Raw genomic sequence first — 23,291 nt, 5'->3', positions numbered from 1 at the left:
TTCACCATTTGCAAACGCCAGGCACAATTGTCTTTATTTAGCCCAAGTCATCAAATGACTTTAAGACTTCAAAAAGGACTTTAAGCATGTCAGTTTCCGCATGGGAGACGACACGTAAAACCACATCAAAAGTTGCTCAATGGAATTTTGTCTGGAGCAAATTTTGAGTGAAAAGACTGATCGGATACTTCTATTTTACTATACTACATCTTTCTGTCCATCATGTCAGCAATCGTACCAAAGGCAAGCTCTGTACGTTTGTTTTATTTTGGACGTTACCTTGTGATCAAATTCCCGATTGGCACACGAGAGCAAATCAATGATGTACAATCAACACACAATTCCTGCATCAAATGGCGAGACAAACGGATGACACTGCGGTGGCGTGGCCGTCAAGCGTCCGAACCTAACGTGCGCTCGGCGGCCACTTGGTTAGGTACAGCGGTGAGGTCGGGCGTCCCCAAGGAAGCGCACGAGATGGCGGGCCCAGGGCGGTCGTCACGGCGACGGAGGAAGCACCTCCACTGTGTAGCTGAGCCGCTTGGAGCGCAGGACGCTGTAGCTGTTGTCGAAACACAACACGTCTGCGTGCAAAGCAAAGAGGAGCAGAGGGAGGAGCGCTTGATCCCATTCATCCCGTTTCTTTTCGCTGAGTGCATTTGCTGAGACTTGATCAGAGTTTCGCTTTGATTGGATTTTATTCACCTGATTGTACTTATGTCATTTTTTAGATGATTTTTTTTCATGTAATTCAGTTGACTGTATTTTTTGGTGCTCATTTGACTTTTGGTGTCTCACTGTATTTTCTTAACTTTGATTTCCCTGCGTATTTCAGTGTCTGATTTTTTGCATTTGCTAGTGTGTGTAAGGTGCATTTTTCTTTGCTTCCTTGTTTTTAAACCATTAAAAAAGTTTGTAGTTCCCAGTATATTGCACTTTTTTTTGTGGAACTGTTGGTATTAGGTTGTGTGGTATTATCTTTTTGTGTGTTTCATTGTAGTTTCTTTAAGTTGACTTCATTTTCTTTTATGGTCGTTTTACTTGACTGTAATTACTTGCATATTCAAGTATTGTGTATTTTCTTTTATTGTATTTCATTGTGCTTTAGTTTCTTTTGTTGTATACGACTGTATTTGCTTTCATTTTTGTGTAGAATATTTTCAATATATATCATTTTGCTGTACTTTGTGATGTTTTGTTTGAGTCTTTGTTTTCTAGAATTTCACCTTCTTGTACTTTATTGAACGTACTTCAGATATTTGTGTCACAATTTCCCTTCATTCCTTTGCATTTTGATTGCATTGACTTGATTGTTTCTTTTATTTCATTGAAATGTATTATATTGTACTTTCTAACCCATTATTGCTTTCTGGCATTTTATTCAATTTGACTGTTTTGCAGAATTTTTTTGTTTTGTTTTTCCTTGTACTTGATTGCATTTGCTGGCACTTTTGTGCCTTCTTGAATTTACTGCTTTGTCGTGGGTCGAAAAGCTGCAAACGTTTTCTCCAATGAAAAAAAGGTGCCAAAGCGCGCGTGACTTTCGGCGTGCGCGTGTTGCACTCACACACTCCCGGTTCGGGGCAGGTGATCATGTTGTCCTCGGGCACCAGGTGCGCGTTGTAACGCTGGCTGGGAAGCACCCGCAACATGGCCGCCGTCGGCTGGCCGCCCGGCGCCGTGCGGCGGTACACCCCGAAGCCGATGTCCGCCCCGTCGCTGGCGAACTGCCACCTGCGGGGGTCGTCGCTTTTACGGAAATACCTCGCGTGCTCGGGTCTGATATAAAAGCAGTGCTTTGGCGCCACCGTGCGTCGCCTTGGTGTCAAGGAACGTCAACGGCAGACAAATAGTGAAAATCTGCCTTCAATTAGCATTCCCTGTAAGTGCCACGAGGTGGCAGCGAAGCACTACCTTTATACTGGTCACGTACCTCAGCAGGCTGCAGGGGGCGCTGATGTGGTAGTCCAGCTGCAAGACGGCGCCGCGGCCGATGGTCACCACGGTGTCGTACTGGACCTTGAAGGAGTTCTGGATGTAGTACGACCGCGGCACCGTGCCACCGTAGTTGATCTGCGGACGGTCATCGTCATCATTAGGGATGGACACGATATCGGCCGGGCGCATTATCGGCGCAGAGATTTGCCGCTTTGACAAATATCGGCATCGGCCTAAACAATTTGCTGGCCCATAAAAGTTTTCATGTAACTTTTTAAAACATGCTGACAACATGGAGTGCTCCCTAAACTTTTTGTTAGAATTTGGTAACAAAGACGTATATTGTCAAAAATTGAGAGTAAAAAAAATAAATAAAATAAATCAACAATCTGAAAAATTGTTCAATAAACATATGCTTCAAAACGTTTCAACAAAGTTAATTTGTTGTTTTTTAAAATTTTGATGCCAATATTTTCTCTTTTACTGAAAATGAATATGTGCTCCAAATATGGGTTCTCGGTCGCCTCGACTACTGATAATGGGTTTCGGCCCTGAAAAAAACATATCGGTCTATCTCTAGTCACGGTGGCGTGTGCTCACCATGCTTGCGCAGCGAGGGTCTCCGTCCGGGTCAGTCCGGGTGCCGCCGTACACCACCGGAAGCTGCTCGGCGTCCACGTGTTTACGAAGCACTTCCTGCCAGTTGCCTGCTCACACGGGAACCATTAGTGGAGCCCACGCAAACGCGCTCTCTGCTGCACACAACGTCAAGAAGCTGCCAACTGAAAGCAAGTCAGCCCAAAGTCTGAATGCTTTTAAGTCCAGGTTAAACAAAAAAAAAATGAAAAAAGGCTTCTTCTGCATGTTCTTTTAGAAATGCGATTTTGATTTTGGAGTCAACCCGCGGCTCCAAAATACGGAGCGAGCGCACAACTCCAATTCTGACCTCCCTTCACAATGAGGCCACGGGAAAATGGCGGCCATTTTGCCCCCGGCCCGGCGCCGCTTGACTTACTTCCGACGACGACGAGCTTGCGTCGCGTCTCCTCGCACAAGAAGTGCTTGATCAGGTTGTAGGCCATCGGAAACAGTTTGGGAGCTGCGAGCATGACGGCGGTGACTGGGACACGGCGTTCGGGCATTCAAGTGCTGCGCGGCACGCTAATGAGCTACCTTTGATGAGAAAGACCCTCTTGAGCCCCTCCGGATAGTTGTCCTCAAACATGGTGAGGATCTGCACGGGCCGCACACACACACACACACGGGTGAGACACCGCGCCAACAAAATGGCCGACGCGGCGGGCGGAGCGCAAACCTCGCCGTACGTCTCGATGGCGGGCTTCCACAGGTGCTTGAAGCCCAGACCCTCGCAGTCGTAGATTAACGTGATGGACTCCACGTTCGTGCCCAACTGCGAGCGCCGCAAAATACACAATTGGGGGAGGCGGGAGGAACAAGTAAGCGTGGCGAGAGAGAGAGGAAGGAGGGGGGGGGGGCAGTTGAGAGCGATACCTGAGGAAAGAAGGATGAGCAGGAAGCATTATCAGAGCACAGGAGGAGACCTCGGAGACAGGAGGCGGCAAATTAGGGCCGAGGAAGGAAGGAGTCAAGGACAAGAGTGAGCATGAGAAGTGGACAGGGAAGAGAGGAAGGAGGAAACGACAACCTGGGTGAGGAAGCGCGACAAGAGGAGATGAGGAAAGAAGGACAGATGAGAGGAGAAGAGAAAAAAAACACACACGGCAGAAAAAAAGGGCTGAGAACGGAGGAGGAGGAGGAGGAAAGAAGAGGGCAAAAAGGAGATGAGGAAGTGCGGACCTTGTCCGACTGCTTTTGACATTCCCTCTGCAGCATCTCCATGTTCCTCATCTTGGCCCTCATGAAGTCTTGCTTGCTGGCCGACATCAGGAGCCCCTTGGGGTCCAGCGGGCCCACCACGTCGTACCAGATGGGGCTGCCCTCCTTGTCGTGGCCGCACATGCCGCCCGACACGTAGCGCCTGATCACCTAAGCGCGCCAACGCCACGCAGGACATGAGGACGACCACGACCACCACGACATCACAGCGGCGCCGCGGCAAACCTCGGGCGGCGTCCAGTCACAAATGATGGTGTCCGCCTTCATGTTCCTCCTGAAGTCCACGTGCTACACGCGCACGCATACAGACAAGTTACAGCTAAAAACAAAACAGGGCAAAGGGCAAAATGTTTTTTTTTTTTTTTTTTCCAACTTACCTTCCTGATCATCACTTCAGCTTTGGGGACACTGAAGCTTCTGGCTGGAAGGAAGACAAAGAAAAGAAAACTGCAGTCGCAAACGGTGAACACGAACAAACTGCGGCAATAGGAACTTGACATTTACAAAGAAACACTGAACAAGAAACAATGACGTCACAATTCATCACAACTGATGGGAAAAATGGTGACAAATAAGAATTTTTCAATGACAATTACGATTATTACACTCCACCATTACAAAATTGGCATAATGGTAAAAAAAAAAAAAAAAACAGTATTAAAATGCATTTATATCCAACACACTTATTTCATAATAACACATTTTGTTCGGCCCAAAAGGAACTTACTTACATTTATTTGTCTTTATATTTCTTACATTTAAACATTTTCTTGTTTTGTACCAAAAAATAAGTGATCGTTTGAATAATCGTGATTTCCATTGTTACCAAAATAATGGCGATTAGTAATCCATAATGGAGCAGCCCGACTTCACACGCACGTTTTGCTCCAAGCACGCGGCCTGCATTCTGTGAAAATATCCAACCCATAGTAATAATTGACCGGGTGGCCGTGATGTCAAGTTCGGCAATGTGGAGCTTTATTTGCGCATGGCTGTTTGCCCTTCGGGGGGCCTCAGATGCGCTCACAAGTGAAACCGACTTTGGCGTTTCAACTGGTGCCGTTGGAAGGGAAAAAAAAAAGAAGCCCTTTGAAGACAAACACCAGTTGGCGCGCTCGCATGCCCTTGACGTGCTTTTCAAGTCGAGCGAAAAGCCGTGATCAAGTTTCATCAAAGCAGGCTTGATGGTCTTTCTGAGCTTCCCCCCCCCCCACCTTATCTCGTCTTATCTCTACCCAAAGTCCGCGTGTGTGACTGACCTCGGAGCCAGCGCAGCAGGTAGCGGTCGTGTCGGGCCGGGAGTTCAGGAAGGATGTCCCCGATTTGGCCGCGAAACTGCAAGCGCAGAACGTTCAATCAGAAGGGGAATAACGTGAACGTCATCCAAAGAAAAAACGACTTTGGAAAAGTGTCAAACAGCTGAGAAAGGTTAAAAATGGGAAAAAAAAAAAGCGAGAAATGCACATTTGTAATCGAGGAAAGGAAGACCAATCAAACAAATAGTTGAGGAAGGAGTGACGGAGGTGAAAACAAAAGCGCGACAAACAATTCATAGCAACTGCTACGTCAAGCCAAACAAACGACAAGAGTCGAGGAAAAAAAATAGGCGGAAAAAGTCCCAATCGAGCACAAAGCGACAACGAACAAATATGTCCATGAAGGAACAGTCGACAACACTTTTGTCTGAGACGATCCATGCTGCTCGCGTGCAATTTCCGTAGCTGCAAAACGCAACAAGAAAACAAAAACACCTTCAAGCAACTTTCACCTGCGAGAGCAAATCGGCTTGCTCGGCGCTCAAATCTCCGACGCGGCCGCTCATGTTGCCGGCCCGGCCGGGAGTGAAGGACGACGGACGCGGCGGGGGAGGGAACCGGGACACGCCCGCCGGGACACGCCCTCTACACACATTTGAAAATAAAGCCAGTGATTTCGCTTTTGCAAAGGGATGCGCAAACCTTCCGATTGACAACCCCACTGGAAATTTCGTGTTGCGTTCCCAAACTTTCACTTGCTTTCGTGGCCGTGGTGGAAATTCTCCCTTGTTCAAATATGGCCACCGGTAGAGCAAACATCTTCCATATAAAAAAACAAACAAACAAACAGATAATGTCTCTTATGCATATTTATTCAACAAAGACTTGAGATGAAATTCCTACGCCCCCCCCCGCCCCCCCAACAGAAAAAAACCCCCCAAAACTTTGGCCTCGCTACGGTGCACTAATCGCTGGGATCCCCCAGAGGTCCGGTTCGGGTCCAATTGCGTTCTGACGGGGGCCGCTGGTGACGGTGTGGCCTAGGCCACACCCATGATTTTAAAGCTGCTGTGTTGCTACATTCACAATTAGTCCTGATCATTCAAGTGTCAGCGCGCACGACGCTGTCCAAATGTGACAAAATCAAATTGCACTTTGTCCTAAAATGTCACAACGGATGTCTTTTGAATCCCAATCAAACCTAGAACAGCAAAATCTGTAAAAGCGTTCGTCCACGATTTTCCAGAGCGTTTTCCTTTGCCATCCGACTACGGATTGGTCGCCAGCCAATCGCAGGGCAACCATGCACGATTCGCGCGCACTTATGGCCAAGTTCAAGAAAAAAATTAAAAATCCCTCTCAGACAAACAGATTCAAAGCCACAAGCCCTCGACCGCGCTCGCCCATTGTGCAAAGTCCGCCAGATCAGCCTTTGAAATTCATCAAAGGCATATTTATTCTTGAGCACGCATGAATCAAACGTCGTGTTATTTACACTTTGAAAAGCGATTGGCTGGCGACCGGTCCAGAGCGCAGCTTGCCTGACGCGCCAAAGTCAGCAGGGACGGACGGGCGCCGTCTCGCCAGCGAGTCCAAGAAAGACAAGACAAACAAAATGGATTCACGTCCTCAAAAAGCGCAACTCAAGTGCGCCGGTGCAGTTCAGCCGAGCTTGCTTTCGTCAAAAGTAGCGATTTGCCGCCAGCCTGAGGGGATAATGAACCGCGCGTCGCCCCTGAAAGCGCCACAAAACGGATCCTTCTCTTTCGCACCTCTAATCCCATTTTGCTCATTAAAACAAAACAATTCTGCAATTAACACGGGATGACGGTAGAACTCCGTCATTGATGGCCACACAAAGATGCCACGAGATGGCGCCAAAGCGCTACTTTTGTTTGACGGGGCAGCGGCCCGAGCACCAAAACGGCGATTGGGTGAGTTTTTCAGTGAGAGGCCACGTTTCTTCCTCCCGCAGCCCTAAAAAAGTGCAACTTGACCAATGGCAAATGTGCGCCTCTGTGTACTTGTCTGTCGCGCGGCGCTACGCGGCGCTACGCGGCGCGTAGCGGCGCCGCGTGTTCCAAAATGTTAGCGTGAAGGAGCCCGAGCTTGTGATTTGAGCTTTTTGGTCATTCTTGGACAAGCTGCTGCGCCGCTAAGCCCTGCAGCCCTGCATGGAGGGCCCGGCTATTTCAATTCACAGCAATTCCATCATGGGTCTTTCAGCTCACGCATACATAACGCACAAATGTCACCCGTCAATCAAATGTCATCACATTCACGTTCGCTTTCGACGCTTCGCCCAAAGCAGAATTGAGTCGACCAGAGCAAAAAAATAAGGGGGGAAAAAAAAAAAAAAGGGTCGCGGCGGCTTGGACGAGCAGCGTCCGCCCGGCTCAAGCTCACGTCGGGCCGGTTGGCGTGCCGTGTTTTGGGGTTTACTTGCGACTCCCTCGCCAGTCCACCCCAAGGTTTTGGGACACGGCGTCGTCGTCCTCCTCGGCCGCCTGCTCTTTGCCGGAGCTTCCGGCGCGCCGGTTCAGATGGCGTGCCTGATGAAGAAGAGCAGCTCCACGTCCACGGCGGCCGGCGGCACGATGGCGCCGCCCCCGTGGATGACGGGGATCAGTGCGCTGTCCAGCTCGTTGGTGTAGCGCTGAGGGAGGGGGCGCCCGCCCCAGCCGGCCTGGTACTCCACCTGCCGCGCAGGCAAAAAAAGGAATTCCACCCTCTCAGAGCGAAACTCGCCGACACGGTTGCCCAGACACAGGAGCAAGCTCCGCCCTCGCTGTCCTACCACGTCTTGGTGCGTGGACACGCGCAGGCTGAAGGAGTTGACGGCGCCGGCGGCCAGGGCGGCCAGATGGCGCGTCAGAGCGCCGCAGGCGGCCGCGGCGATCTCCTTCTGGAAGACGGCGCACGCCGGCAGCACCGACGCCAGGCTGCTCTGGGCGGACGTCGGCCGGTAGAAGACCTGCGAGGACGCCGCCGTCAACCTCGGAGAGACGCTTGCGTGCGTGCGTGCGTGCGTACGCTCGCGGGCGGGCGCCGGCCCAAAAATCACAAGCGGGCGTCACCTCCGAACAGCCGATGACGCGTCCGTCGCACTCAAACTCGGCATCCTGCTGCATCCTGGCGCTGCGCACGCCGTCCAGACTGCGTCCGTCCACGCCGCTCGTCATTCTGAGCAGGAAGCCATCGTTAGCGCGCAAACCATACGCATGGCATGAGGCCAGGATCAAATTCCGATAAGTGATTCATCTGCACATTGATTTAAAGAATTGTTATTAACTAAAATAATCTCTTTCTTGTTGGGATGTTAACGATTCACTCTAGCCCCGATTCGATTCGATTCGATTAAAAAAAAAACAACCTCATTTAAAAACCAAAAAGATGTTTTTATTTTAACATCTGCATTTCATCCTTGTTACAGTCACTTTTGTAACTTATAATTTTTTTTTTTTTTTTTAACTGCTTAACTACATTTTTGACTTCTCGGTGTTTTGTTCGTGCCAGAAGTGAACATGAAAATAAATACATGTTTGACGGCTATCATTACAAATCCTTTTGTGATCAAAAGTTCAATATCAATTCTTCACATCAAGGCCTATTTTAAGCGGTTTGAAATGGACTTTTGATGAATGGTTGGCATCCCTACTCTTTGGGTCCCTTAAAACCTGCATTAAGAAAGACGTGAATTACAAGCAGAACTTTTTTTGCAATGCTTTGTTTTGCAGTCTTTGCTTGATTTCGTAACAGAGAATTCTTTTTTGTCCAGCAGAAGGGTATGTTTGAATGTCATTATTTGTGTCTTGTTGTGAACAGTGTGCTCGGGCTGCGCTGTCGTCGGAGCGTTACCCGGCGTTGACGGGCGAGGTCCAGTCAACCCAGCGCACGGTGACGTTCTCCCGGACGTCCGTCTCGTCCGTCTTCCCGCAAGCGATGTTGAAGTCGTTCTGCTCGCGCAGGGCGGCGCGCAGGGCGTCCATGGTCTCCGGAGGCATCTGCACCATGAGACCGTCTAAAAATGGGCAAAACATCACATTTCATTGGTCAACTGTAATCCAAGCCTCGACTGCCACCCGACGGCATTTTCGTCAGGTAGGAGGACGGCGTGGACGAGGGCCTCGCCCAGCTTGCCTGTATATATCAAGTTTGCCAACCGCCGCAATGACGAACAGACGACGACAGCCTTTAAGAAAAAATCTCAGCGTACCATAATTGAGATGGTACGCTGACGCAAATGCAGACACCTTGAAAGCTTCACATTCCAACGCAATATGTACAGATAAATATTTAGTCAAATAAAGATTTAAAAAAAAAAACATTTTAATGATGATCCCAATTTAGGCAGCCACAATCAAAAGAACCTGATCACTGTGTTTAAAATGCGGGCTCTGCCGCCTTTCTACTGGAGGCACTTTCTCAATCATCGGTAGTCAGCCAACCACCAGGGGGCAACGTGGGGTGAAGTCTTCATTAGGCTGGAGAAGTGATATGAAGACATTGGTTTGGCAAATTTGGATTGTATCGCTTTTAAAATGGAAGAAATAAAAAAAGTTCCGTGTCGTGTTAAACGTGGTAAAAAGTAGTGCACTAAAGCCACAGAAGGATAATAATTATGATAAATGACCATGATGACAATATTGATCAAAATCCTCAGGATTAACATTCTGGCCATAATCGTGCAGCCCCAGTCGAAAGAGAGCAAAAGTCAAATGTATTTGTTTTCATTCTTATCTCATTAAGTAAAAGGAAAAAAGGAGCTAAATAAACAATTTCATTTCATTGTTATTCCGTATTCAAACGAATGTAAATAAAAAAATAAAAAAAACGCTAAGTGAGCGAGGCGAGGAGCGCGCTGGCTCACCTTCCACGATGCTGGACTTGGCGACGAAGCCCGACGAGGCTTTCAGGGCGCCGTTGAAGACCACAAAGCTGGCCCCCGTCACTGCGACAGCACAGGGGGCAAAAGGTTTCAACGGCGCCGTCCTGCCGCACGCAGTCAAAGACGGCCGGCGTGGCACCTGTGCGCGTCTTGCCGGGCATGCTGCTGGCTTGCGTCTGGTAGCTGCCGTCCTGGTTCTGGACGCACACCAGGTGCGAGTCGGCCCGCAGGCTCAAGCCGGCGCCGATGCTGATCACGTGCTCGTTGGCGCCGCTCACCACCCTCTGCATCTGGAAAGAAAGCGCGCCGCTCACATTGGAGCGCGGGCGTTTCCCATCCTAACCCGTTCGAGACGAGCTTCGCTTTTGTTTCTTTGCGGGAATGAAGACCGGGGAATTGCTCATTTAGCGGAAACGCGGCTGGCCTCTTCCCTTTTTTTCTCCGCGTCCGTAAACAACCCCGTGAGCCCAACGGGTAGGCGTCCATCTGGCTCCTTCGCCATCTGGCTCTCACCTCGCCGAAGCTGCTTTTGGGGATGTCGATGTAGCTGTGGCCCATCTCCATGTGGATCCTCAGACCCTCCACGGATGCCAGACTGTACTGGTAGTTCCTCAGGTCCTGCGTTCAAACACCCGTCAGCTAGAAAGCCTCCCCGAACAACCTGCGCTCATGTTTGCGTTTGAGGACTCACAGCCAGTAGGTTCATGATGGTGTGGCCCGTCTCGCGATACACCGACTCCCGAAAACGCACGCTCAGGGGCGTGGTGGGGTACACTGCAAGGGAACACACACGCACTCAATCGCCATTTCTTGAGGTGAGGAGGTTCAAATCAAAGCTGGTCAAGCCGTTCAGACAAATGCACTTGAATTAGACGCATGCCGTCTACCCACCGCTGTACTCGGAGCCGAGTCGCAGCAGCAGCCTGAGGGGGAACACCTTGGCCCAAGGCACCTCCAGCTTTTGGATGAGAAGGCCGAAGAGGAAAGGCTGCGGGGGGAGAGCCAGGCCCTCCAGCGGCTGACAGGTGGGAGAGAAGAAGAGCATCCCGCCGTGATCTTTGCTGCCCAGGAAGCTGCTGGTGAAGGTCACGTTGTCCAGCTCGTCCACAAACTTGCCTGCCAGAGCGACAAGGTGAGCGGGCCGCCGCCGCCGCCGCTGCCGCGCGCCGGCCGATTGCCACCTGCCTCTTTGTGCGTCCTGCTGGATGCTGAGGTACAGCGTCAAGAGGTCTCTGGGCAGAGTTCGGTCTTCGGGGACGTACTCCAGGAGGAAGACCAGCTCTCTCTGGCCCAGAGCCTGCAGCCCGTTGGAGCCCAAGCACCAACATTGACGCCCGCCGTCTGACACAAAAACAACCGGCAAAAATCACAAGATGCCACCGCCGCTCGTCCTCACGCTCCACTCCGTCCCGACTCCGCAGCGTCGGCTCGTTTTCTGCCAGCCCGTTAGGACTTCAAATAAAAGTATCTTCAAATGAAACCAAAGTCTACACGGGGCCACAATCGGCATTCGGTGCCCCGGTTGAGAGGCGAGCGGCGCTACCTGGAGCCCACCGGAGATGTTGAAAAGAGGGCTGGCAGACTCCAAAATAAAGCTAACAGCTAACAATGACATTCAGGGGCACAAAATAGTGAGGAAGATGATTTTCAGTCAGCGATAACTACGATGCGCTACGCAAGGAAAACGCCTCTGGACACCACCGCTCTACTCACATGTGACCATCTTGACGTTGACCAGCAGGTTGGCGTTGAGGACAAAGGTCAAAGGGCGAGGACCCCCCTCTTCCAAGAGGTGTCGAATCTGGCAAGGCGCAGGGCTTTCCTCCACCAACACGTCTGCAAAGCCAACGCAGCAGACGCCCCGACCTCAAATTCGAGCGAGGCTCTCGGGCAACACGCGGCCCAAACGGACACGTTGACGGACAGACAAGAAAAGGGGGAGGGGACGGACAGGAGGACAAGAGCTACAGACAGAGGCAGAGAGACAGATTGAGAAGGTGGGGCAGATGGACAGAAAGAAAGAAAGAAAGAAAGAAAGAAAGAAAGAAAGAAAGAAAGAAAGAAAGAAAGAAAGAGACCAACGGGGGGCGGGAGAGGGACGGACAGGTAGGAGGAGCGACAGACAGACAGAGAGACAGACAGACCTCCCGCTGCATCTTCTCCGGTGGCGATGAGGAGAGGGGGAAGTTGGTCTTCAGAGTCGGGCAGCAGACTCGGGGCCTTCCTGACGGCAGCGCCCAACCCCGCCAGCAGGGCGTAGTGCCAGGGGCCGCACGGGGGTGGCGGGACCCCCTCCGGAACCTCGGGACTCGAGCGGCCGCCGCTTTGGCTGTCCGACCGCGCGCGCGCCGGCTGAGAAAGACGCGAAGGACTCGTTGGTTTGGCTGATCGCCCGAGGGAGCCTCGCTTCGGCGGGGGCGTACCGTCGTTTCTTGCGGCGCGCCGGCCGGCTCCTGCGAGCTCCGGCAGCCGGGCGCCGACAGCTTGCTGGTGTCGGCCACTTCTCCGTTGGGCAGGATGCCGTCGGCGAACCAAACCCGCTTGTGCTCCCGAGGGCAGCCTGCAGAGAAGTGAAGAGCGGCGGGATGAGACCGAGCCGGGCCGGGCCGGGCCGGGCCGGGCGGAGGCGCCCTCGCACCGTCGTTGCCGGGGTGTTTGAGCGCCGACACGGGCACCATGACGGTGGGCGGCGGCGAGTTGAGGGTGCCGGCGGCCCGGGCCTGCTGCAGGGGCGGGATGGTGCTGCAGTACTCGGACGGCACGTTGGGGTTGGGGCTGGGGCCCGTGGGGCTCATCATCCGCTCCAGGGCCTGGGCTGCAAGCGACAACCACCGGCAAGACGTGACTTGACGGCAAATTCAAACCACGAGATCAATAAGTGAATTCCACTTTCAAATTCAGATCATTTTGGTCTTTAGATTTAAAAGGACAAAAAAAAAGGTCAAAATCTTGAACATAATTCAGCCCAGCTGATAATCAGTCAATCCTTACTTTCATTATTATGTGCTTTGCTTTCGGGACTTTAAAACGCAAGTCAAGCCAAACATCTTTTTGTCAAGAATATCTTCCCAGCAGGCCCACCGGTTGAAACATGATTCATTTTGCGTTTGTGGAATATAAGTTAGGCAGCAAAACGCACCGGTTTTTAGCCATCTCTGGGGGCGGCCATTTTGTCACTTGCCGTCGACCGAAAATGACACGACGGCTGCTCGCCGCGACCAATCGCGGCTGACCCGTTTTCTGAACCTGAGCCGTGATTGGTCGCGGCGAGCAGCCGTCGTGTCATTTTCGATCGACGGCAAGTGACAAAATGGCCGCCCCCGGAGCTAGCTAAAAACGGGTGGATTTCTCATATTAACGCAATATGAATCAGAATGCCATTCTTAGACTAGTGAGGCTGCATCGAAAATATTCTGGATAAAAAAATGTTTGCGTTGACTTCCCCTTTAAAGCAAGTGAAAACTTCTTAGCAAGTGGTGCGCCTGACTTTCACATTCAGCTTCATTGAACGCATTGACCGGCAGACGTTTGCAGAGCCGCTTTTACCCGAACCCTAAAATTGCAAAAAAATCTCACTAAGTTCCTGGGAACGAGGAAACTCAAACACACGCGCTGATAAACACACTTCAACTCGGATGAAAATGTCAGCGCCGGCGCGTTTGTTACTTTGTCGGTCTCACACACGCACACGCGCACACACAACATCAACGCGGGAGACGCAGCGCCCTCCTTCAATCTTTGCCTCCAACGGCAAGCCAAAGTTGTGTCGCTGAGGAGCAGCACGCGTCTCACCTGGCCGCCTCCCCGTCCAGCCGCGAGACACTCCCGCGAAACGCTTCAGTCTTCTGAGCGTGTGTGCGTACATGTGACCGTAGCTTGTGCTAGTCTGTGCACAGCAAGCGTATCAGAGCAGAGGGAGGGAGGGGGTGAGCATGGCGTCACTCCACTCTAGCGACTGTTGGCTGCAGAAAGTAGATCGCTCCAACGCCCCCCCCCCCCCCCCCCCATAATTCCTAATTTAGACTGCAAGCGTCACACACTGTTTGAGGCGGGACTGCAAAACACACAGATAGTAAAAAAAAAAATCTACAAAAATAAAACCCAGAGACAGACGCTCACACACAGAAGAAACACAAACACACACACACAGCAGACAACGCACGCAAAATGAAGGGCCCCGCCCCCTTTAAACTCGGCAGTGCAGGGACGAAAAGGTGAAATGTGCTTTTGAAAGCAGCTGCTGATTTTGCTCGACTGCGAGAGCCCCGCCGCGGGCATTTTGGCGCTCTTCAATATTCCGAAGAGCTGCTGCAGGAGGAGGACACTGTTGACTGACTTATTGAAGACAATGATTACATTTTTCAAGGGGTGGGGCGATCATATATCCTGAGCACCGGACATGTTTTTGACACGGCGCCAAAAGCATACGGCGAGCTGCGACGTCCGCTAGCCAGAAGCGGAAGCCGAGCGGCACCGGATTTGCCGACAGGCTAGCGAGTGACTCCAGGGGGACTCGGGACACCTCCGCGCTGTCGTGAAACGCAAACGCACGTCATTTTCTACCAGCCGCTACAAGCCGGCCCACCGCTTGACAATCTCAACTATGATCAAGTGGGAAAGAGAGCCAATGCGTGCCAACATCTGCACCCAGGTCAAAGACTTTGACGCAAACGAACGCACGGACGGACGGGGGTCGGGGGGTGCTCGAGTTCCCGCAGGTGCCCCCCAGACGTCTCGCTGGTTGTGCGCTCTTTCGCTTACCTCGTTGCAAGGTGTCAAAGCAGACAACACACACGCGCGCCTCCTTGTCCAAGTACTTGAGCTTGCACTTCCTGTTGCAGCAGCTCGCGCAGTACACCTGCCGCACAAACAAGCAACACACACACGGTTGAGTGTGTGTGTGTGTGTGTGTGAGAGGAACAATAGCACATCCCAAACGGGTCCTCTTAATGCTCTTAATCAGGAGCCTTAAAGGACTTAAGTGGAGCTCAGCGGAAAAAGCAGCAGCGCAACCGGTGCTTCCTCGTGCTCTCTGCGGCTAAGTTGAACGGCGGAAGCTAAGCTAAGCGCCGGTTCCAAAACAAACAACGGCGGCAGGAGGGGCGGGGCCGCTCCTCTTTGAGCGGATCTGACGGGACACATTTGAAAGCACGCGCAACGAGTGCATTTTTGTTTCAGCCGACCATTTGGAGTTTTTCTCTTTGTTGTTTGGGTATACGTACTTTGCCGCAGGCGCGACAGTGATGGCGGCGCTTGGTGAAGGTGAACTTGTGCGAGCAGTTCATGCAGCTGGGGGCCGCAGAGTCGGGCACCCAGTCGGGCTGCCGGCTGCCCGGCTCCTCGCCGCCGACGTCCTTCTTGCGGCCGGGAGGCTCGCCGGGGTAGGGCGGCGGCTCGGAGAGTTCGTCGTAACCCGCCGTGTATCGCGGGGGCTCCGGCGCCACGTAGGCCGGGCCGCCCACGGAATGCGGCGGGAAGCCCGGGCTCGCCTGCGGACTCTCGTCCTCGTCCTCGTCCTCCTCCTCCTCCTCCTCCTCCAGTTTAGAAGAACATGTGGGCAGCTCGTCATCGTCCTCTGCCGATTCGGGACGTTTGGCAGCAGGGAAACGCAGCTGCTTGGGTCTCGCCCCGCCGTAGGATAGCTGCCGCTCCGACCGCAAAGAGTCGGCGGTGGGGGAACGGCTGCCTTCCGAGGAACCAGGCGAGTCCCCAGGAAGCCGCGACGCTTGCGCGCTCCGCTCACTTTCCGGAGAGGCCGGGCCTCGGAGATCTTGGGCGCGGCAAGTCGGCTCCCGGCGCGCGGGCGCCCGCTCCGGGTCACCATTCGGCGGGAGCGCGTTTCCCGGCCGCGGGGGCGGGCCGCCGGCCTGCTCGGCCTCGGCGCGGGCCCGCAGGAAGGCGTCCAGCTCCTCGTCCGTCACCAGCAGCTCGGCCCGGTCGCTCTCAGGGAGGTAGTCGAAGCCAAACTCCGGAGGGTCCGCCGGGCCGGGCTCCGAGGGCGCGGCTTCCGCCGGAGGGACGAGGGCGGGAAGCCCCGGAAGGCGATGCTGCTGGGCCAGTGAGTGGAGGGCTTCCTCAGGGCGACCAGTGTCCAAAGCGGACAGAGAGTCCGCTTCCGCATCCTCATCTTCGTGCTGCGCTCCAGACCGCAGGAGCCGAGGGCTGGCGGCGGAAGCTTCGTCGGCGGAATCTTGCGGGGGGGGAGACTCCTCCCGACGTTGGCCGGAGGCTCCGACAGAGTCGACTGAGGTTTGGGCACCGGGTTGGGGTGGCTGCTGGTCGTCCCGCTGAGCCGGTTGTGGGGATGCGTCATCTTCCTGGGTCTCCTCCTCGTAGCCTTCGTCTTGGGCGTCGCCTTCATCTGGCGCCTCGTCTCGCGCAGCCTCTGCAGGAAATGCGGGAAGAATGATGTCCAGCAGACTCAAGGAGGATTCTGAAAGATGCTGGTGCGAATTTGAGTTCTGGCTGGGCACGTTTTCTTCCTCCAGTGCGAGGCTGCTAAAGTCCAACAGGAGCTCCTCCTCCTCCTCCTCCTCCTCCTCCTCCTCTTGCCCATCCTCCTCACCCTCCCCCTTTTCTTCCTCCAGCTGCTTCTCGGCTGCGTCCAGTTCTCCGAAGGCGTCGTGGCTGTCGGCTCGGAGCAGGACGGCCGAGCCGGTGTCGTTGACCAGGTCGCACACGGGCTTGAGGCCCCGGTCGGGGCAGGGAGGCGCCGAGCTTTGAGCGGCGCCGTGATCTACAGAGGAGAGCAGGTCCACGCCGGTCAGAGGCTGAACTTTGGCCTCCCCGTCTTGGTCGGCGCAGCTGCCGCCGCCGCCGCCGTAGCGGAGAGATCTGAGGTCAGGCGGGTCGGCGGCCACGACGGACGCCTCAGAGGAGCCCAGAGTGGTGAAGTTGTTGTATGGCGGAGGCTTCCGGAAGACCGACTTGCAGTCGACTTCATCTGCAAGCCACAAAATAACAAGTCTCATTAAAAAGGCACGGAAGCACTTCCTGATTCTATCCAACAAATATATCAGCGCAAAACTTTTGTTTTTCATGAGCCAAACTCACACACAAAATGCCCGTTCCCTCAAATATTGTTCACAAGTCGCTCAAAATCTATCAGTGCGCACTTCTCCTTTGCCGAGATCAACATTCTGCTTGGACGGCATGATTATCGCTGACAGATTTGACCGGATAATTGCTTCGAAGAACAACGCCGTTAGTTCTTAGAAGTCTTTCAATCTTTCGGATAAGATGTGGAAAAATCTGAGCAAAAACAACAGTTGGCCCACAAACAATTTGGCCGACGACTACAAATTCCTAAGAAATGCCACAGTTTACCATTGTCGCGGCCGTCGCTCGGTCGAACTCGTTTCTTTGTTGCGAGCTGACATTTAATTCAAAGCGGCGAATCTTGAGAAGCTCACTTGTAACTCAGCATTTGGCCAAAGCGAAAAAATAAATTACGCTACTGTGATGGCCTTCCATGAGGCTGAGGACAGATATATTGCATTGATGTCTTTTAGGACAGAAACACTTTCCATAACTGCCAAGGAAAGTTTCCTATGTGAATTATTTCTAAACTTGGGGGAAAGGAAAAAAAAAAGAAAAAAAAAAAAAAAAAAACACTTGCTGGAACTTTTCCACAACTTCGGAACCCAAGTTGATGGACTTGTGTTTTCTCTCACACAGCGTGCAAATTTGTAGTCCTCCTAACGGGAAAAGTTGATTTGGTTCACGAGTCTCACACCAAAAAATGACGTTTGTGAGGTTCCGCTGTACTTTGTCCATCCTGTGACAGAGATTAAATTCCATTTCCTTCGGCACCTCACCTGTACTCAGCTCAAAGTCATCCAGCACTTTATCCAGGTCACAAACAGCCGCCTTGAAGAAGCTGTCCATGCTGGCTTCACAATCCCTCCTAAAGCCTGAAAAAAAAAAGAAAAGAAAAAACACACCTGATGGATTTCTAGCGCCTGTGAGAGTCAACGCAACAACTATGTAGGTCAAAGTCTTATCACTTCCTCATCATTATCAAGATTGTAATATCAAATGACATCCGTGGCCATTTCGGCCAATCCTGCAGGTCAAGATAAATGTTGTCACTGTCCGCAAAGAAGCTCGCAGATCCACTTTTCCACTGTTAGGACGAGTACCACAACGTGCACGGTGTTCTCCTGTTACAATTAAAGTCAGCAAACAAGCAATGAAAACGCGCTTTGTGACACCATGAATGGCCGTTGGCCGCCAGAACCGCTATTTAAAAAAAAAAAATTCAACGGTGATCATGATTTACGATCATTTCAAAGTAGACGAAAGAGCTCATCTATCTTTAGAACATATCGTGATGACTGAGAATTACAGATTTCTATCAATTATGCCAAGATTAGTCAACTAGTCAAAATCAACGACAGTGACATATGCTTGGATGCATTTCTTTCTCTATTTTGAGTTAACTCTGCCTAGTGTGTCGTTTTGGCTTGCATTCGAAAACGCACTAAAGATTCACAGCTAAAAACGTGACAGCCACGGAATCGCCTTCAATTCAAGTTGCAACATCATTTATAAGCGTGTCATGATTGTTGGTACAAGCTGCAGCTTTGAATCAAAGTTCATCATTTGAATTGTCATTCTTATTTATGTGTATATATACCTTAAACAATTCAAGCTGTACATTCTATAAAGAGCGGCTGCTTGCTGGTGCTTCTTATGCCGCGATTTGCATAGGATTCCAGTAGTCGACCAATCGCAACTACGACTGATATATGAATTGTGGAATACTATTTTATTTTGCTGGTGTTTTATTTCGGAGCTGTAATGGATTCATGACATTTCCATACATTTCAATGGGGGGAAAAAACGACTTAACGACACAAGTGTTTTGAGTTATGATTGCGGACACGGCGCATATTCCGCTTGTACGTCAAGACACAATTGTATTCATAGAGTAGACACGTGCTAACCTTTTACTGGGACTTATCATCATTCCAAATCGAATAAATATTGAGATGTGGAAAAGGCCACCGGCCGCGGGGGGAGTGTTTACATGGGATGGGCCCCTTGCTATGATATGCTCGGATGTGAAGGAGTTGAGAGCCCCACTTGGCATTTGAACTCCCAGAATTTACACACAACTCTCTGTTTCGATTCATTTTCAGTGACGTCAAGGCAGATACTTACAATCACATGGGGGCGGCTGACAACTCCAACGTAAAGTCTCACTTGTCCCAACTGGGACGATTGGTTGCTGTCTGAAGAGAACAGACAAGCTAACCGCTAAGACACAAGTCAGCGAGTCCAACTTTTGTCCCGGCAAACCTTCGCGACGAATCCACTAAGCACTCTACAGAATACGGAGGCTCAATGTGTTGCTTCCTTCACCATTATTCGCTCGCCGTTGTGTGCTAAATGTGGCTAGCGGGTTAGCTTCCCGGGCTAGCTCTGGTTCGTCTTTTACCTGTTGGGTTTTGCCATCGCTCTGCTGGCGTCGTGCTCGGCTGTCGTGATGGTGACAAACGTCATCGTCGGCTCATGTCGCCAAAGGAGCTTTGAAGTAGGCCGAGGAGAAGGAGCTTTTTGTTGTTGTTGTTGTTGTTGTTGTTTTCTCGGAATTTGAGTTGACGCTACAAGTCTGGAGTCTCCGCTCGGGCGGCCATCTTGGACACACAGAGCAGTGGATAAGCGGACCGAGCCGAGCGGCTGCGGCCGCGGCTCAGGTCGCCTCTTTTGAGCTCACAAGACCTCCGCCGAAGTGTGCAATTTGTCACCTGAGATTCAAACATTTAACGTGTTGGGTATAACAGGCTAAAAGGTCGTTAAAGGGCTTGCAGACACGGAAAAGCCCAAATTGCAAACCGATCGATGAGATCTGACATCGATTTTAGCGTCTGAACGGCGATATCGGTTTTGTTTTGAAATTACATTATTTTATATAACAGATGATTGATCATTTTTATGTGGACAATGTCCAAGTAATTGCAACCCAGAAATGATAGCACTTCTATTTTTTTTTTTTTATTGCGTGACGTAAGTGATATGAATAATTTCTTCAAAGCTGAGCGGCAACATGTTTGGATGACTTTGGAAAAAAAAAAACGTCATAAAAAATATATTTCGCCCAATTTGACGTGTTTGCTTTTGGACAAGCCCACCAAGCTCCTTGTGTTTTGTGTTTGTGATTCACACAACGCGAACGTCACACGCTGCGGCAGCGGGCGGTGGCCATTCACCACGACGACAAGTACAAGACGCCACGGACAATCAACCACTCTGTTAGTATGACTTCCACCAGGAGACTGTGCAAGGTACATTAAAGCGCGCAAACACACACACACACACAGTATATTGACCTAGGCGATGTGTAAATAAAATCGTATATTATTGCATGCGAGCAAACATGGCATTCCAGTGCTATTACCATAGCAACAATTTGATGTCTTTTCAATCACTGATTGTAGCCTACGGTGTCACTTCTGCCTGCTTGTGTGTAACGCTGGTTAATTTTCCCGTCAAAGCGATTTCAAGCTGCCAAGCAAATTCATACAATAAAATCTTTTTTTTGATTTCTGCTTTCATTAAGTGCTGTGGCTTTCTTTCAAATTGTGTGGAAACAGATTCGATTGGAAACAACATTAGTGACATCTAGTGGACGAGTGAACTCAAAGCAACCTTTGTCACGAAAAAGTGAAACATTAACCCTTTCCTTTCAGGAATAAAAGTAAACACAAAGATGATACCCGTCAGTGTATTGTTTACAGAAGACTGTTCATTTATAGACAGAGTTGCCATAAAAATGCGTGTTTCATTCATAAAGATGTTGGACATGTGTGCATCATGATTATAACGGGAGTACCAATGTATGTTTTTATTTCAGGAAAAACAATTTATCCGCAATACAAGGCTTGAGGCGGCTCCTCTTCACGCTCACTATTTTTCCGACTTTTGAAAATAGGCGGTGACATGTCACTGACGATGGCGGAGGACGTACGTATTTGCAAGCCACTTCTCGATCAAAACGGTCGCAGACTTTTCAACGTCGCCATGACCACCGCCCGAAAAAACCACACAGATCGTTCAATAGTCTGGCAAACCGTTGCGACGCTTCGAACGTCATCACTCACGTGATATTTGCAGAGCGATACAAGAGCCGAAGCACTATTTTGAAGCGGTGTGATTCGGGATGGCCGACGCAAGCTTCAAGGTTCGGGCTTCATTTGAACATCTGTAACGCTTTCTCCGAAAACGCTTTGCAGGAGCTGGAGGAAATTCGCAAATCAGGATTCCGAGAATTCCGCAACATCGAAGTGGACGAATCCAACATTTTAAGCTGGCAGGGTCTCATTGTGCCTGTAAGTCGTCTTTTACTACAAACTAGGAACTTGTTTCGACCGCCAAATCCTACTTGTGATGGTTTTGGGTTGTGTTGCTGGCAAGGAAAGCCCCCCGTACGACAAAGGAGCGTTTCGGGTGGAGATTAACTTCCCGACCGAGTACCCCTTCAAGCCCCCCAGGATCACCTTCATGACCAAAATCTACCATCCCAACGTGGACGAGAAGGGTCACGTGTGCTTGGCCATAATCAGCTTGGAGAACTGGAAGCCCGCCACCAGAACGTCCCAAGGTCAGTTCAATGTCACAAAAGTGGCTTCAAAGTCAAGGCCGAGGTACCAACTTTTTTTTTCAGTAAATGCGGCGCGCTAGCATTTGCAGCTCTTTAATGTGATCGAATAAAGTCTGATAGCAGTCCCAAGATTGCGATCGGAGAGATTCTAATCGGTCTGAAAATTCCGATTCGCCGATCGCCTTTCCACCCCTACTCCAATCCCGATTCGAATCGCCGCCGATTCGTGCGCGGCCAACGGCTAACCGCTGACAAAGCAAACCACAATGGACGGCTTTGAGAAACTGAAAAACAAGGCGGGGCCCGCCCCACTGTACTCGCCTCCCCCACTCCAGTCCACTAGGCGGCGCAGTTACCGTGTTGTGTTTGTCCACAGTCATCCAGTGTCTGATCTCGCTGGTGAACATGCCGCAGCCCGAGCGTCCCCTGCGCGCCGAGCTGGCCAACGAGTACACGGAAGACCGAGCGCAGTTCATGAGGAACGCTGAGGAGTTCACCAGGAGGCACGGCGAGACCCGACCCGACGACTGACTGGCCGGAACGTCGCCGGAACCTTGCTCCTCTCATCACTTTTTCTGCCAAGACTCCCATTTTTGGGGTGACTAGTCGCTGTGTCAACAATGATGTCCTGAAAATGCTTTTGACAAAACATGAATGCGCTTGTTCATGCTTTCTTCAGATGTATGTAACCTGTTATTCTGTTTCTATGAATTCTGCCTAGTAACAAGTGACTATACAAATGTGAGACTTTTTTGGGGGGGTATTGCGTTATCCTGCTAGCAACAAGTAATTAATACAAATGTGAGTTTTTTTTTTCATTTAGCATCAATGATTGTGTCCCACAAATTCTGCCTAGCAACAGGTGACTGCTCAATAATGTAGCGCACAATTTTTCCCAAGGAATAATTGCCGAAACGTGTGAGTTGGAGTGACCGCCCATGAATTCTACCTAGCAACAAGTGACTGCAGAAATGTGATTTAATTGTGGGAGTCAGAGATGGCAACAAACCCTTGAATTGTGCCTAGCAACGAGTGAGTGACCGCTGAAACGAGTGACTTGGTTGCACTTAAAGCGGAAGTCAACACAAACGTATTTTTGTTCAAGAATATCTTCCCAGCAGGCCCACTTGAAAAACGGCAATTTTGCGTTTGTGGAATACAAGTTAAGCAGCAAAATGCACTCGTTTTTAGCCATCCCCGGGGGCGGCCGTTTTGTCACTTATGTCGACTGAAAATGACATCACAAGTGCTCACAACGACCAATGGCGGCTGACCCGTTTTCTGAATCCGAGCCGTGATTGGGCGTTGTGAGCGCGTGTGATGTCATTTGTTGACTTGCGCTTTCAGGGCACCAACGATTGTGACCCATGAATTCTGCCTAGCAACAAGTGACTGGCCTCTGGGCCACCATAAATCCTGCCCGGTAACAAGTGACGGATTGGAGAACTGTTATTTTGGGGCGCCAAGGATTGCCCTGCAGTGACTTCTGCATAGCAACAAGTGACCTCTTAATTGGACTTAAACCACGAATCCTACCTAGCAACAAGTGACGGCATAATCTGGACTCTTGAGTGCACAAATTTAACTTTGTTGGTGCAGGTGACCGCGCCATAAATGTACCTAGCGACATGTGACAAGTTGATCGCCACAAGCAGGCATTCCCGTGAAAAGATGTGGTATTCTTTGCAATCGTGCGCCGTGTACGTGCAGATGGTGTCGAAAGTGAAAAGAGGCAAGAGAAGTCCCA

The 23,291-nt window shown here is 51.0% G+C and overlaps 3 protein-coding genes across 8 annotated transcripts; 1 reads left to right on the top strand and 2 right to left on the bottom strand.

The window, feature by feature from the left end:
* Positions 1-246: 246 nt before the first annotated feature.
* Positions 247-5,690, bottom strand: sec14l7 (SEC14-like lipid binding 7). Of its 2 annotated transcripts, XM_086054031.1 has the most exons (12): positions 5,564-5,690; positions 5,055-5,130; positions 4,173-4,216; positions 4,021-4,083; positions 3,757-3,945; positions 3,254-3,349; positions 3,112-3,172; positions 2,954-3,037; positions 2,539-2,645; positions 1,934-2,073; positions 1,568-1,734; positions 247-584 (listed from the first exon to the last, which is right to left on the bottom strand). In XM_086054031.1, exons 1-12 carry the CDS (start codon positions 5,615-5,617, stop codon positions 499-501), a joined length of 1,167 nt encoding a protein of 388 aa, XP_085910157.1. In that variant the 5' UTR covers positions 5,618-5,690; the 3' UTR covers positions 247-498. The 2 variants fall into 2 exon arrangements, with proteins under 2 accessions (XP_085910157.1, XP_085910156.1); XM_086054030.1 differs by having other exon boundaries at positions 3,112-3,349.
* Positions 5,604-19,877, bottom strand: zfyve16 (zinc finger, FYVE domain containing 16). 4 transcript variants are annotated; one of them, XR_015089900.1, is made up of 19 exons: positions 19,382-19,877; positions 17,757-17,852; positions 15,162-16,882; positions 14,701-14,797; positions 12,578-12,754; positions 12,363-12,499; positions 12,084-12,291; positions 11,653-11,775; positions 11,125-11,280; positions 10,831-11,055; positions 10,631-10,713; positions 10,453-10,557; positions 10,079-10,229; positions 9,922-10,002; positions 8,910-9,072; positions 8,129-8,234; positions 7,849-8,025; positions 7,494-7,749; positions 5,604-5,696 (listed from the first exon to the last, which is right to left on the bottom strand). XR_015089900.1 is itself a non-coding variant. In XM_086054011.1 (18 exons), exons 2-18 carry the CDS (start codon positions 17,824-17,826, stop codon positions 7,591-7,593), a joined length of 3,939 nt encoding a protein of 1,312 aa, XP_085910137.1. In that variant the 5' UTR covers positions 17,827-17,852; positions 19,382-19,877; the 3' UTR covers positions 5,895-7,590. The 4 variants fall into 4 exon arrangements, 2 of the variants coding, with proteins under 2 accessions (XP_085910137.1, XP_085910138.1); XR_015089899.1 differs by lacking the exon at positions 5,604-5,696 and adding an exon at positions 5,895-7,479 and having other exon boundaries at positions 7,523-7,749; XM_086054011.1 differs by lacking the exon at positions 5,604-5,696 and having other exon boundaries at positions 5,895-7,749.
* Positions 19,405-22,866, top strand: ube2l3a (ubiquitin-conjugating enzyme E2L 3a). Of its 2 annotated transcripts, XM_086054033.1 has the most exons (5): positions 19,405-19,675; positions 20,136-20,228; positions 21,177-21,272; positions 21,358-21,544; positions 21,921-22,866. In XM_086054033.1, the coding sequence occupies exons 2-5, from the start codon at positions 20,202-20,204 to the stop codon at positions 22,073-22,075; spliced, it is 465 nt and encodes a 154-aa protein (XP_085910159.1). In that variant the 5' UTR covers positions 19,405-19,675; positions 20,136-20,201; the 3' UTR covers positions 22,076-22,866. The 2 variants fall into 2 exon arrangements, with proteins under 2 accessions (XP_085910159.1, XP_085910158.1); XM_086054032.1 differs by having other exon boundaries at positions 19,407-20,228.
* Positions 22,867-23,291: the final 425 nt, after the last annotated feature.

Source organism: Filicampus tigris, chromosome 15 (assembly GCF_054856515.1).
Source record: "Filicampus tigris isolate MCC_2025a chromosome 15, RoL_Ftig_1.0, whole genome shotgun sequence".
NCBI classification, from domain to species: Eukaryota; Metazoa; Chordata; class Actinopteri; order Syngnathiformes; family Syngnathidae; genus Filicampus; species Filicampus tigris.
This window is presented reverse-complemented; position numbering and strand designations above follow the sequence as displayed.